This window comes from Triturus cristatus, chromosome 6 (assembly GCF_964204655.1).
Source record: "Triturus cristatus chromosome 6, aTriCri1.1, whole genome shotgun sequence".
NCBI classification, from domain to species: domain Eukaryota; kingdom Metazoa; phylum Chordata; class Amphibia; order Caudata; family Salamandridae; genus Triturus; species Triturus cristatus.
This window is the reverse complement of record NC_140589.1, coordinates 142,599,244-142,615,222: the sequence shown is the minus strand read 5'-3', so window position 1 is coordinate 142,615,222 and position 15,979 is coordinate 142,599,244. Positions and strand designations below refer to the sequence as shown.

At 41.3% G+C, this 15,979-nt stretch overlaps 1 protein-coding gene across 4 annotated transcripts in view; it reads right to left on the bottom strand.

Annotated features, from left to right (window-relative positions):
* BABAM2 (BRISC and BRCA1 A complex member 2) overlaps positions 1 to 15,979 on the bottom strand; it is a 922,754-nt gene that overhangs the window by 790,184 nt on the left and 116,591 nt on the right. For all 4 annotated transcript variants that reach the window (XM_085610363.1, XM_085610361.1, XM_085610360.1 and 1 more), the window contains one exon: positions 8,836 to 8,930. In XM_085610363.1, coding sequence (XP_085466489.1) covers positions 8,836 to 8,930 — 95 coding nt within the window. The remainder of the gene's footprint in view (positions 1 to 8,835; positions 8,931 to 15,979) is intronic.

Below are 15,979 nucleotides of genomic sequence, written 5' to 3'. Positions count from 1 at the left end.
AATCACACTCCCAACATCAAAGAATGGTTCGCCGACCTAACAACCCTGAACTGTACCCCGCACATTATATCCTAAGCAAAATCGCTGGGACTAATCCTTTGAAAATCACCTCTCTATGAAGGATCACATCATTGCTGCCACCTACCAACTGCAGTTACCAAGAAAATTAAAACCTTTCATTCTGACTGCTGATCTCAAGATAGCAATTCAAGCGCTTGCGATCTCCAAACTAGATTATGGTAGTGCCACCCTCGGTCTATCAAAAGCAAAACTGAAGGCAACTTCTAACGCAACAGCTCAACTCATTACTTGCTAAAAAAAAAGAAAAGTGATTACATCACCCCAAATCCAAGAACGCCGAATTGGCTACCCAATGACGCAAAGATCCACATATAAATTGCTTACTTGACTCACAAAGCTCTCACCACAACACTCCAACTTACCTGGCCAAGAAACTTGTTCTATCAGGCAAGACTAGATCTCTAAGAAGCACAGGCTCTCTTCTACTGAAACCCAACAAATTTTTTAAAAACGAAGACCTACAATTGCTCCTTCTCCGGAACTGCCCCTGAAATTTGGAACTCGCTTCCCCTGAGACCAGATCCAACCCCTCAACTGCCATATTCAAGAGGAAAGTTAAAAACTACTAATGATCAGAGCACTTCCCAAATGAAGATTCAATCTCGTGATGAAGACACTTTACTTATTAAATGTCCTTCCCGAATCTAGACTATGTTTGTCATCCCTCGTTCGCACTTTTACTCACTTTGCTGTTCCCCCGCATTTGTATAATCACATATGTCTATTTTACCTGATCTACAGTGCTCTGATTCCCGAAAGAGTCACTTGTATATTCTATTTGACTCCATGTTGTACAGCGCTGCGATACCTGAAAGGGTCATGTTCGTGCTTTATAAAACTCAATAAATAAAAATAACACAATAGGTAATTCAGTCCAGGCGACAAACTGCTGAGCAGTATGAGTTCAGAACAGCTCAGATCCCTAAGGCTCATCTTGCTCTGGGTATACCTGTGTCATTTAGAGTTACTCATTTAATAATACAAAAAAAATATAAAAACAAAAAAAAATAAACAATGAGGCTCAATAATGTGAAATAGGACCCAGTGTTGCTATTTAATTTATATTCAGAGGGGGAATGGTATAGACATTTGGGCTGGGATGTCATTTTTGGGACAGTGCCAAGCATATAGTTTTTCCTCTTCCATAATGACACAGAAAGCAGAAATGTCAGTGAAGTGGATAACTATCCAGAGCAACTATTAGTGGTTCAGATCAACTCAAGCATTCCTCCATCATCCTTTTCTTTGTCTTGCTTTTTGGCAATCTGGATTTGTGTCAGGACTAGTCACAAACTACTATTCTCAGGGGACTGTTCTGTACTTATGCCTACTTGAACTTCTCACACTTTACTCTTGTGGCAATAAACAAAAATCTCATATGACTTATGTATCATGATGCTGTAAAGATAAGGAGGCAGATGTTCACTTGCACTTTAAAAAAAAACTTTATTATTTTATCATAGTAATCTTGACGTAAATATAGTGAAATCACTGCATTTCCCATGAGCACATTCCAAACCGCTGTGTTAGAAATCGGATGATCTCAATAAAACAACCCGAACAACACCTGTAAAAGGAAATAAAAAGTACCCGCTGTCCGCCCCTCACCATCCCACATTTCCTACAGTTGGAATGAGTTACCTATTGCCCCCCCGACACAAAACATACGTAACCTTGAGATGTCTCTGAGCTTTCCCGGTAAGCTACCTCCAAGCCACTATCCCCAGCTATACTTACTCCTCTGTATATACCCCACAAGGCCATTCCAGTATACTGTGAGGTAAGTGGACCTTAGGTTGTGACCCGTAAGCTTGCCACATGGCCAAAGCCCACATCATCTAAGTGTTGGGTACTCTGTTCAGGTTCTCTAGGTAAACCTCCTACTGCTCCAATGGGTGAAACCTCTCACCCCTAGCCCTGTTGTCTGCTCGCACTGCTAACTCAGCTGACGCCCACCTGGCCACATCTTTCCACCGCAAGTGAATGGGTGGAGCCAAAGCGGCCTTTCATGACACGGCTATATGAAGTTTAGCCAGTACCAGAGCCAAGTTCTGAAATCCATCTATTTGCCTCATCCGTTTGGTTACCACCCGTGTTAAGTAAACAGCGCAATGGGTCTATGGTAGGATGGAGGTAGTGACTTCCCTCATACATTTTAAAACCTCCTTCCAGAACTCAGTAATTACCGGGCAAGCCTATACCATGTGAATAAACTCCGCTGACTTAGCCTGGCATCGTGGACAAACAGGCCTGGCGCCTCCATACATTTCGCAATTCAATCTGGTGTGTGCTGTTCACTTGCACTTAAGGAGCTGCAACAGACAGGAACTCTCTCCTCCATACCCTTCATAGTTACTATTGAGCAATCTGTAACCTCTCATAAGGGAGAAACATGGACACAGGAGGTTGAGAGTAGACAATCATGTGTTCTTGGCATCACCATATTCAGACAACAGTTATTTAGCTCTGTCCTAGAACACTAACTGAGGATTATGTTGAACGTGCAGGATACCTTTGGCTGCATATTAAGAGGAATCCATCACATCTTTATCCTCAGACTAAGCACATATGCTAGCACAGAATGAATACATGTTTGAGGTTTGTGTTTGGAGCTTTCACACGAGTTTCATCAGAAACCTGAATATAATTCAATACAGTGTGGGCAGGTAGAGCAAGTACTCTGTGTTCCATCATAACCGTGTTGTTCCAGCTTTCATATAGATTATTGCTCTACACCAGGACATAACATATGTGAAAAGAAAATGCAGCACACTAATTAGTTTAAAATATGCTTTAAAGATACCCCTAGGGCACTTGTGTCTGAAAGTCAAACCTAGCCCTATATTTCGAGGTACAAAGCTATACCTGCACCCTGCAGTCTGGAGTCTGGGACTTGTTATAACTTAGAAATAATATTGCAGACCAGAGGACAGGTGGGAAGAAACATATTGAAAAATGTAGACATCACCAATGGCTTCTGTCCTCGCATAAATATGTAAAGACTCATGTGGCTTGCACTGTCATTTGAAAAAGATATATCGGTCCAGTGGACCATAGTACGGTTTCTCTAGGGATTGCTCTAAATCAGAAGTCTCTTGGCACACCTAGAGATATCGAAAGACAATACTTGCCACACAAATTCATCAAAAGCACAGAGCAGAAAAAAAAAATCAGATTTTTAAATCTTCCATGCCTTTGCTATGGTGTCGAGAGATCATAAAATATGATAGCATACAATTGGTTGGACATACCAAAATCTTTCATACAAATTTTGCTCACTCTCAGCATCAGTTCAAATGTCCTCGTCCCCATTTCTTCGCTCTAGAGCAAATTCCCAGAAATATGAAGCAAGCATGTAAGATTCCAGCAAGTGGCAACAATGGACAGACCACCAAAAACAGGACTACACATTACAGGAAGCTGCTGCCACCTGAGTTTTCATAAGTGGCCTAAACAAGCTGGAAGGAAGCAACGGCAACACTGTGGACAAAAATAAATAAATTAAAAAAGACCAGAAGAAACACATTGTTTGTTTCAAGTGCTGTTCCAGCAAATCAATGGTTTTCCTTGTCAGGACAATAATTAGGCCAGGAGCTGTTGCAATAGTTTTGAACTTCATTGTGATTCATAATAGGGACATGGGTTTCCCACAGCCATGCCGCCCAAACACCAACTCCTTACAATCTTGTTTTAATAGAACTCCGTTTTACAGGTCTTTAGTGCAAGGATCTCAGTGGGTCAAAAGGCTGGTATATATTGGATGACACCAGTATGTTCATAATTGCCAAACGACTGGCATAGATTCAAAAACGAATTCTACATAACAAAATGTTGATGCCACTTGCCCTTATACCATACCCAGCTAAAGACTTCATTAAAGATAATCTTGTGACACAATGCTTTGCTGTGTGGGTGCATGAGTGTCTGCACAGATGGTGGTTGCTGCAATGCTAGTGTTGTGTGTAATGCTGTAGACTGTATGTCACCAAGTGTCCTATGTAGGAGAGGAGGGCAGTGTGTGTCCACAGGCCGAGGGGGTTGCTTCGGGTGGGGCATGACACTTCTTACTTACATTTTCTGTCACCTAAATAAAGAAGAATCTTTGTTATCTCTATCTGTGTCAGAGCTCGCTCACTAGGGCGATCTTCAAACAACTCAAATACAGGATCCAAAGTACCACGGGTCCAGCGGAAGGTTTTCTAGAAAAAAAGGAACCTACGCATTTGACTATTTATTTTGACTAGACAAAGGAAAAGAGATAGATGTGGCCTAGTTGAATTTCTATAAATTCTTTGGCAAATATGTCTCAAAGGAAGTTAAGTAACTTCAAGCTGGATAGCAAGGTACTGAAATGGACTAGAATCAGCTGTCCATCAGGAGACCTTATGACAAATAGTGTTCACGCTTACAAGGGTGCCCATTGGCATGCCACTAGGATCAGTACTGGGATCCCAGTTTTCAATGCCTACTTCAGACACACTGTTGTAGATATGCCCAGGGCACATTACCGGGCCAGACTGGCTTGGAACGGCAATTGATGATGTATACTATATTTAAATGCAAGTTATATGGTTTTTTCTGTGGTGCTTTGTTATTACGTTTAAAGGATGAGACATTTAGAGGGGAAAACCATTGGTCTTTATGTCCCTGCCAAGTAGGTGACCTGAGAGTCACAATAGATGAACAACTGGCAGTATGTATTGGTATTTGCAGCACCTGTCGACATTTTATGGAGACAGATCCCTGGATCTGGATGAAGAAGAATAAAAAGAGAAAGAGGAGGAAGAAGGAAAAGAGAAAGAGGAGGAAGAAGAGAAATAGGAGGACGAAGTGGACATAGATGAGGAGAAGGATGTGGAAAGAAGGAGGGTGGAAGAGTGAGGAGGAGAAGTCTATTTAGTAATACATTAAAATGTTTTTAAAGGTTTGCCTAAGCCATATTTGTTTCATCGTCTGTTAGTCACATACATTATTACAATTAATTTCACTTACATGCAGGTAATTAGCAATAGATAAAAAGCAGCGATGCAAAACATCAGAAATATATTCATTTGATAACTCCTTAGGTGGTGTGTGGGCTCTACGGATGGAGAGCGCAGGGGCACACCTTTCCTTCTTTTAATATCAGCTTCTCTCTTGCCTTCATCTTTGGGAACAGATTACAAAGCAGACCCGCAAAGAAAGGTGGGGATGCATTGGTACCATACTAACGAATGCCTGTTGCAGAGACCAGTCTGGACTAACTGTGCATCATTCCTAGACACAGTGTCCTGAGGGTAATGCCTACAGAAGCTGTACAGTTTTGTCCATATCTCTACTCTATGAATGTGCCTGCTTAGAACATGCCTATGGAAGACGGCCCTCTCGTTGCCCATTAGTTAGTTACAACAAGTTACAATTCAAAACAAGTGGCCGCTGGAGGGCCTGGATATCATTCGCGTTCCTTGCCAAACTAATGGGCAATACCAGGGCCACCTTCCAGGTTAAAGGCCTTATCTAGTTGTTGGCTCGGCAAGAACCTGCAGGTGGTTTTGGTTTGGTGCTGGTTCCCCTGTATGAAAGGGAACAGGCGCATTATTCGTCAAAATCATGCTTGATTGTCTCTGATCGACACGAAGAGTTTGTAAATGCATTTTCCACGGACATGTAAATAGCTGAGGGGGACTTGCAAAGGTCTATCAGAGATTTCTCCCCGGCCCATGCTGTGTCCTTCAGCGCCTGCGCACAGAGCCCTGCAGCTGTTCTGCTTGTTACTTTAATCTAGAAGCCTTCCTCCAGAAGAGATGTTTGATGCGTTACTGAGTTACATTTTGGCAGACAAATAATACTTTGAAGGTTTTATTTCTTCCTTGTTGTTCTGCAAGTTGGAATTACTACAACTCAGTTGGGGTGATGCACAAAGGTAATCGGATTTAATGTTTGATATTCAAGTCTGAAACCGTGTGATACTGACTGAAAAATACCAATAAAGATTTTCTTTTTTTTTTAAACAAGTTTGAACCCATAAGCAGAACCATCTTACCGAAAAGAAGCAGGTAACAGACCCAAAGGAGCCCTCCACTGCACCTCAAAAGAGCAAAGGAGGGTAACAAGGGAAATACATACTCTTGAGTCAGAGACTGTGATGACCGGTATAATCTGGTTACGACTGGTTTGGAAACCCTTACTGAAACAACAAAGATGAACTTGGGCTTACTTTGCCTTTCCCATGTATCACATTGAACTGATGCCTCCAGTGAAACATTACCCAAAGACACACCTAAAAATGACTACCCCTGAAGGTACCTTATTCTGCACGCTCTCCTGTCGAAAGGTTTGTATTCCGGCTAACATTGGCCCTCCACTTATTCCTTCGTATCAGGGAAATAATGATACCCCGAAGAGAGCGGAATACCAGAGGATTAACCAGGGCCGCTCAGTCCTGATAGTGACAGTTGGGGCATTGGACCGGCGACAGAAGTAAAGGTATGAAGAAGAGATCAAGCAGAGCCGCTGGCCACACAACAAGCTCTGAAGAACAACCACCAGAAGGCAGAAGAGATCATTCTTCTCAGCCAGCAACACAGAATCAGCCTGAGCATTGAGGGAAATCTAAAAGATCACTGCCAAATCTGGGAACTCAGAGGCCACCTCCGTTGACATAACATGATGATCTGTAAAGCGCACGTTCACCGCAAAGGGTATCTTAGCGCAGAATAACAGATGTTTAGTGTTGCCCAACTCAATCATTTTATCGACCTCAGAAGGATGAAAGGCTGAGTGGCCCTGCCGGGATTTGAACCTGTGACCATGAGGTCAAACACAGGCCCCTACAGTGGACGCATTAGTTCACTAAGCCACCAGACCCGCCACAGCCAGACACATCACTGACTTTCAACTACTTTGTGAAACCCTTGAAATCACTTCCTTCCTAAGACACCTACATTTGTACAAAACTGCCACCAGAACCCAAATGTGGAGGCAACACACTGACGCAGAAGAACTTTTCTGCACCTTTTTTCCCCACAAGAAAAAGAAGAACTCCTAAAAAATGTTAAGTCCTGCAATAAGCCCAGAACTGCAGAGCCCTTCCTGTTAGGCATCTTCAAGGACACCCTATCAACAATCTTTGTGGATGCCCCAGAAAGGGCCTTTATAAACAACTCCAAGCTCTTTAGCTCACTGCTCTAGTGCCCTCAAGAGGCTCCTGCCTGAAGATGCTAACTTCAGACCCATCACCAAGGGATGCTACAGGTGCATTCTAACAACGGAGAAGCCTACACACAACTTCTCAAATACAACAAACTCTAGGGCGGATGTGCAGCCAGAGTTCCACCTCGACACACACATTGAATCATCACTAATTTCCTTTTGGGGTGAATTCAAGACACCATAGGACCAGAATGGCTCATAGCCCTTCCCCGGCTGGATCTTTCCATGGTCTTCGCCACAGTGTTTATGCTGCACTCCTGTGGAGACTCATGGGTCTTGGAATTCTAATGTCTGCCTTTGATTTGATCTCTTCATTTCTCTGTAGATGGCTACCTATGACCTCGTACCTGACCTCTGACTCACTGCCTTTCAACAATGGGTCAAGTATCATTCGGAATTCCACAATTGCACCTCTGCTATCTCCCAGGCAATATCAAGACCTTCGGCCTTTGCTGATACAACTTTCCTGACAAAACTCAGATTATCATCTGGGAGGATGTGGCGCAGCGGCCAGAGCGGCTGACTGGAGCGCTGGGTTCATGGTTGGATCCTCGGCGCCGACGGTAGTTAAGCTCAGCATCATGTGACTCTGGGCAATAGCTCACTTAATCTCCTGGCCGGCCCCCAGCGCCTTGAGACCCTTAGGGGTGATTAGTTTGCGCTTTACCATTACCGGATTATTATTATTATCATCAGACTAGAAATTCAACTGACATAGATCATGCATGTTCTTGGCCTCTGCAAGTTAGAAATTTAACACTCGACGAACAATCAGCCAAAAGCAACACATCAAAGGCATACATCCTCTTGTGTGAAGACTGGTGCGCCTATCAGCCATGCCCCATATTGTGAAACAAATTCGATGTACCATTCCCTACAGCCAGGTTTATGAATCTCACTATCTCGAAATTCGGGTTCTTCTGTGCTACAGCCTTCATTTCTAGGATGACAATTTTGAAATTGTCGGGTCTTCTAGGAAGTTCTTAGTTTTTCCCTTTTTCTACCTTAGAAGGTGTGCACTGCAGTCAATAAACTGCCTTCCTTCAGAATCATTTTAACTTCGTGCTCCAATTGAATTGTATTATTTTTGTCCCATTCCCTTCTAAAGGGAGGAGGCTGTGACCTGCAATGGAAATAAACTTTTAGTGGCTTTTAGAAACCCGACTTCTACTGAGACGTAGACATCTGAATCCTTCTGGAGTTTGAGGTCTGGTCAAAGGAGACATTTAAACCATGTCCATCCCGATTTTCTTTTTCGGAAAGGAAACCTCGCCACAGTTGTACATTGATAATGTGTTAGTTAATGATAGTTTCTAATATTTATCGATGGCTAGAAAGTGTTTACATCCCATTTTCATAAGTGAGACACTGAATACAATTCATGTATTATATAGTTCACAATTCATAGATGAATGAATGAATTTGGCGCCACAAGACAGGTATTTGCCCATTGTTATTCAATACATTAATTGGAAAAAGGTCCTAGCATTAAAGCAAGTGGTAAGACTAGTGTCTGATCCTCCGAAGAAGAATGAGAACTCTGCTAATTCTAGCTTTACTTACATGGAGGGCTGAGGGATCTGGCAAGAACTCGGCATCCTCTCCAAAAATAAAATCCGGTGGCAGCTCTGGGTAGAGGGCATTGAAAATAATATCCCCTGGAACGAAAATTCAAAGTGACGTCAAACACCAATCAAATACCTAGAAGCGCAAAAAATGTCAGCCACTCATTCCAACAAAAAAAGTCTTAGAGATTGTCACATTTAATAGAAAGAAGTCAAACAAAATTTGAAATATTACACTCATTCATTCATGGCTGCAACTGATGCCCAACAATACAAATATTCAAATTCTGCTCAACAAAACACTTGAAGCAATAATTAAAAAAGGAAGGGCATTCACTGAAATTAATATCTGTACATTTCAATATGACCATCTCTTTGACCTGGAGAAACCAATATCCTGGGCACATCTAGGGTGCATTCTTAGATGTAAAACTACATATTGACTTACATGTAGAGCATACGGTGAAAAATACACAGTACCACTGCAGGCTGCTGAGGGGTACCAGAAACGTCATTCTTGAACCAGCTCCATAATCTCCGTTCCAGACCTAATTCTGCCTAGACTGGTTTATTCAAACACCATTCGCATAGGTATTCCTAAAGTCTGGTTAGCTCCCCTCCTGGAGTTTCTTCAAGCGTCCCTTCGTCAAGCCTCCATCACACGTTAATTCAACCAAGTCCGTCCAGCCTCCGTCAGACATTCATTCAACCATATTGCCCTGGTCCTGAGTTTCCTGCACTGGCTTGCCAGTGAACCCAGATGCATGTACCAAATGACTACTGTGATTCATAGCCTGCTGCACTATAACTACCCTCACCACCCAGTTCAGAAACAGACTATCTCATGCAGTGTACTTGTACTGCTGTACTGTATGAGGACAGGAATCCATTTTAGATCCCTTTTGTTTGGATGATACACAGGATGGAGGATGGAGAGAGCTTGTAAGACAGGGATGAAGACAGTAGGACTGCTCCTGAGTTTCTTTGTAGAGGATCAGGCGTCTGTGAAAGGAAGGAGCCTCCTTTGAAGATTAGGGACAGTCATGACCCCTTCCTGCTTCATTCTTCCCCCAGAGGTGTTACCACCAAGACTTGAGAGGTAGCCTCTTCCTCTTTTGAGCCTTTGTTTTGGGTCTGCCCGGCACAAAGCTCTCAACCCACCTCTGTTTCCTACTGACACTAGAAGACGAAGGCTGTGCCTTGCCCAGTCTGGGAGAAACTGCTTGAAGAGTGTCTATACCAAAAAACAAATAGCCACAGAACAACAACATTAAACTACTGAAATTCTTAATTATTAAATATAGTTTTAGGTCCCACCATCATAACGTATGGAATAATACAGACAACAATATTCAACAAACCCACAAACTGCTACAGTCTTCTAAGAAAATAAAAGTGAAAGCCCTTTAAATGGACTTTTTAGGGGGGCCCATGGGCATGAGGGAGATACAGGAGCTCGAATGTGACAACTGAGGTATTTTACCACTGGCTTGACCAAACTGAAAACAAAGCACACCTCTTCAGCACTTTAGACTGACAGTAGAGAGGCAGAGCAGTCCATGGCTGTCTGAAAGAGGTGACGTGGGTTGAAAACTTATTATCCACCCAGTATTCTCTGGTGCAATTAATATAAAAGCTTAGTTCCCTCTTAGGATCTGAACAGTGATGTCTGCCTTCTTCTTTAGAGGGATGAGGTGGGGCAAAGGGTAACTAGACATAATATCGAAAAAAAATATCGAATGGACATAATATCGAGTCTAAAATATAGAATGGACACAATATCGAATGGACATAATATAGTCGTTAAAAATATCGAATTGCAGGTAAGTAATATCGAATGTCATATTATAGGCATGAAAAAATATCGAATTTTTATTAATATCGATTTTTTAAAGCGTTTTGCATGTTAGTATATGTGTTAAAAGTGTATAATATTTTTAGTAATGTATGTTTAATTTTTTTAAAGTAATGAATTTTATGTTATTAAATTTTTGCGTAATTTAATTCCGTAGCGGGTTGTGGGTTTATAGGGGAATAGGGTGGGAAGTAATTTAATAATAATTAAGTAAATATTTATTTTTATTTATTGGTATTGAAAATTAATTGGTTGTTGATTAATTATTAATTGGAAAATAATTTGTATTAATTGGTAATTAATTTGTATTAATTGTTTAATTGATAATTATGCTAATTGTATTAATTTATAATTTGTAGTGGGTTGTGGGTTTATTGGGGAATATGGTGGGTACTAATTTAATTGTAATGAATGAATTGCTAAAAATATTTTTGTGTATTGATAATTTACTGTTAATTATTAATTGGTATTTTTGAATATTTATCATCTTTTGGTATTGAAAATTAATTGGTTGTTGATTAATTATTAATTGGTAATTAATTTGTATTAATTGGTAATTGATTGTTGATTAATTATTAATTGGTAATTAATTTGTATTAATTGGTAATTAATTTTTATTAATTGTTTAATTGATAATTATGTTAATTGTTTTAATTTATTATTTGTAGTGGGTTGTGGGTTTATAGGGGAATATGGTGAGGAGTAATTTAATTTAAAATAATGAATTATTGAAATTAATTTTGTATATTGATAATTAATTTAATATTAATTAATTATTAATTGGTATTATTTGTATTTAATCATTTTTGGTATTGAAAATTAATTGTTTGTTAAATAATTATTAATAGGTAATTAATTAAATAAACAATATTTATTGGTATTTATAATTATTTGATTATTAAATATTTTGTTATTGGTAATTAATTTTAATAATTTTTGTATTGGTATTAACAATTAAATTATTTTAATAAAAATATTAAATTATTATTTTCCCTACTACTGCACTCACTGGAGTGGGAATAGTAAATTTTACCCTCCCGCTATCCAACGCTTTCCCTACTGTTGCACTCTTTGGAGTGGGAATAGTAATTTTTACCCCTACGCTATCCGACGCTTTCCCTATTGTTGCTCTTACTGGAGTGGGAATAGTAAATTTTAACCTCCCGCTATCCAACGCTTTCCCTACTGTTGCACTCTTTGGAGTGGGAATAGTAATTTTCACACATACGCTATCCAACGCTTTCCCTATTGTTGCGCTCACTGGAGTGGGAATAGTAATTTTTACCTCTACGCTATCCAACGCTATCCTTACTGTTGCATTCTTTGGAGTGAGAATAGTAATTTTTACCCATACGCTATCCAACGCTTTCCCTATTGTTGCACTCACTGGAGTGGGAATAGTAAATTTTACCCTCCCACTATCCAACGCTTTCCCTACTGTTGCACTCTTTGGAGTGGAAATAGTAATTTTTACCCGTACGCTATCCAACGTTTTCCCTATTGTTGCACTCACTGGAGTGGGAATAGTAAATTTTACCCTCCTGCTATCCAACGCTTTCCCTACTGTTGCACACTTTGGAGTGTTAATAGTAAATGTTACTCTCCCGCTATCCAACGCTTTCCCTACTGTTGCACTCTTTGGAGTGGGAATAGTAATTTTTACCCATACGCTATCCAACGCTTTCCCTATTGTTGCACTCACTGGAGTGAGAATAGTAAATTTTACCCTCCCACTATCCAACGCTTTCCCTACTGTTGCACTCTTTGGAGTGGGAATAGTAATTTTTACCCGTACGCTATCCAACGTTTTCCCTATTGTTGCACTCACTGGAGTGGGAATAGTAAATTTTACCCTCCTGCTATCCAACGCTTTCCCTACTGTTGCACTCTTTGGAGTGTTAATAGTAAATTTTACTCTCCCGCTATCCAACGCATTCCCTACTGTTGCACTCTTTGGAGTGGGAATAGTAATTTTTACCCATACGCTATCCAACGCTTTCCCTACTGTTGCACTCTTTGGAGTGTTAATAGTAAATTTGACTCTCCCGCTATCCAACGCTTTCCCGACTGTTGCACTCTTTGGAATGGGAATAGTAATTTTTACCCATACGCTATCCAACGTTTTCCCTATTGTTGCACTCACTGGAGTGGGAATAGTAAATTTTACCCTCCCGCTATCCAACACTTTCCCTACTGTTGCACTCTTTGGAGTGGGAATAGTTATTTTTACCTCTACGCTATCTGACACTTTCCCTACTGTTGCACTCACTGGAGTGGTAATGGTACATTTTACCCAGCCGCTATCCTACGGTAAAAATATTAGTTATTTTGTATTAATATTACGTTTATATATATCTAATAAAAAATAAAAATGTAAGTTTATTTTTTTTGAAGTTACATTAATTATTTATTATTTTTAAGGTTATTTAGGTATTTTTAAATATGTTTTAGTTAATTATATGTATTATTTTATTATTTTTACATTACTTTTAATACATTTAAAAAAAATCGATATTTTGACTGACTATATTTTTTACAACGATATTTTAGACTCAATATTTTTGTACTTACCTGTTTGTAGATAGGAATTCGATTTTTTGGCATTCGATATTTTGGCATCGATATTTTTGTAGGTCTATATTTTGGTAGTCGATATTATGTCAGTGATCCGGGGCAAAGAATGGAGGAAGGTGATAGCCTGCCTGACATGAAATGGAGATGTTACTTTCGGTAAAAAGGAAGCTCGGGTGCTCAACACCAACTTATCTGGAAAGAAGGTCATGTAAGGTGGGTTGAGAAAAAGCTGCAAGCTTGCTAACACGCCTAGCCAATGTTACGGCAATGAGAAACCCCTTTCCAAACATCAGAAGACTTAATGGACAACTGTGCAGTGGCTCAAAAGGGGTGCACATCAAAAAGTGAGAACTAAGTTAAAGTCACAAATGGTTTTAGTGGAAATAAATGTAGCAAACATTCAAAAACCCTCATCACAATAGATGACTTCAAAAAAAGAGGCTGATCTTGAAACTGCAAAAAGCAAAAATAGCTGACAAATAGCCCTCAACAGTGCCCAAAGGGAGTCCTGGCTGGGCCAGGGACAAACAAACAACAAAACTTCAGACAGCTTAACTTGCAGTGGGTTAGTTTACCAGGAGACACACAAAATCACAAACCTATCCCAAAGAGTCGTGCATACCAATTTTGTGGAGGGACGCAAGGCTGCCAGGGTGACATCAACAACTTAAGGATGAAGGTCGAAGGAGGCTAACTGCCACTGCTCAGTCTCCAAGCACAGAGATGCCAATTGCACAGGACCAGTTGAAGTACCCTGTCATACTACTGCAACAAAAAGACCCTCCCTAAGCGGCACCTTGGTTGTAGGACAGATGCTCATACCCAGGAGTTCCAGGTACCACATTCTACTGGCCCAATCCGGTGCTATTAGAATGACTTACACCTGGTCGTTCCTGATCTTCTTCAGAACCTGGGGCCAGAGACGCAGCGGTGGAAAGGCACACAGGAGTGTTGAGCTACCATCTAGATGGAAAGCGTCTCTGAGTGAGAGATGTCTTGGAAACTCCAACCTGCAAAAGTGCTGACACTGCGAAATTATGGAGGTGATAAAAAGATCAAGCCAGAGTTTTCCTCATTGATGGAAGGCCCTCAGCACCACCTCCCGGGTCAGTTACCATTCATGATCATCTGAGCATTGGCGGCAGAGCCTTTTGTTTAGAAATCCTGCCAGGTGGTTCACTGAAAAAAAATATATCATGGCAGCCGAGCCACTACCAAAGTTGTAGAGCATCCTGGCACAGAACTGAAGACTCCAACCCACCCTGTTTGTTGCAGTACCATATGGCAGTGGTGTTGTGTGTGAGCACCTGCACCAGCCATCCTCTAATGGTGGCCAAATGAATCGCCTGCAACAAAATATATGTGAAGTTGAACTTTCTCCAGAGAACTCCAATCTCCACCCCATCTAGATGGCCTCCCCAGACCTGAAGGAATGGATCCGTCACCACTGTCAGTTCTGGGTGGGGTATGGAGAGGAGTCTGACAATGACCCAATCATAATTCCGTAGCCACCACTGAAGATATTTTGCAATCTCTTCTGAAATCTGGATACAATCCGACAAATCCCCCTGGTGCTGCACCCACTGGGACTCGAGGTCCCACTGCAGATCCTGCATATGCCACCTGGCATGTTTCACCAGCAGGATGCAGAAAACTAACAATCCCAACAGCCTCAGAGTCATTCATACTGAGATCCAGGGCAGAGTGTGAAACATTGGAATCATAGTCTGAATGTCCTGGACTAGTTGATAAAGGGGTAATGCATGCAACCGTACCATAGCCAGAATATCTCCAATGAATGGGAGCCTCTGCAAAGGAGCCAGGTGTGATTTCAGCATGTTGATAGTGAACCCCAAAGATGTTAGGAGGTTCACCGTTGTCTGGATGTCATTGACGCTTTCTTGGGGCAAGACCGCCTTCAACAACCAGCCATCGAAGTAGGGGAAGACTGGTACCTCTGACTTACTAAAGTGTGCTGCAACCATCACCATCACTTTCGTGAACACCTGAGGGAAACTGGTGAGATTAAAAGGGAGCACTGTGAACTGAAAATACTCCTTGCCCAGTGTGTACTCAAGGTAGTGCCTGTGGGCCTGCAGGACTGGCATATAGAAATAAGCGTTCTGCAGGTCCAACCGTACAGTCTCCATGGTATAGGGCAGACAGAACTTGAGCTAGTGTGAGCATCTTGAATTTGTACTTCTGTAGGACAGCACTGAAAGGGCGAAGATCTAAAATAGGATCAAGGCCTCCATCCTTTTTAGGCACCAGGAAGAAGCAGGAGTAACACATAGTTCCTACTTCTAACGTCAGAACTCTCTCTATGGCCCGCTTGGACAAAAAGGGTCTGCTCTTACTGCTGTAAGAGGTACAGGTGGTCCTCCATTAGATGCTCTAATGGTGGTGGAAGGCTTAGACCCAAAGTACAATTTGGAGTACCTACTTGCCTGAAGTAGTAGCCTGCAATCCTTTGAGAAAATAATGGATCCTGCCTCAGACAAGGTGGCTGTGTGCCGGCAAGGACACACTAAAGCGGTTAAACAGCTGCAGACTTAGGTGGGAGACTGAGCTGGATATTGTCCATGGACGCAATATTTGTGAGCTATGCCCTTAACCACAAAAGGGCTGGAAAGTCTATTAGGTTGACGGAATGCCTGGCGTTGACAAAACTGAAAACCCCTACCATAGCCATGGAGGGGACAAAATTGCGAGG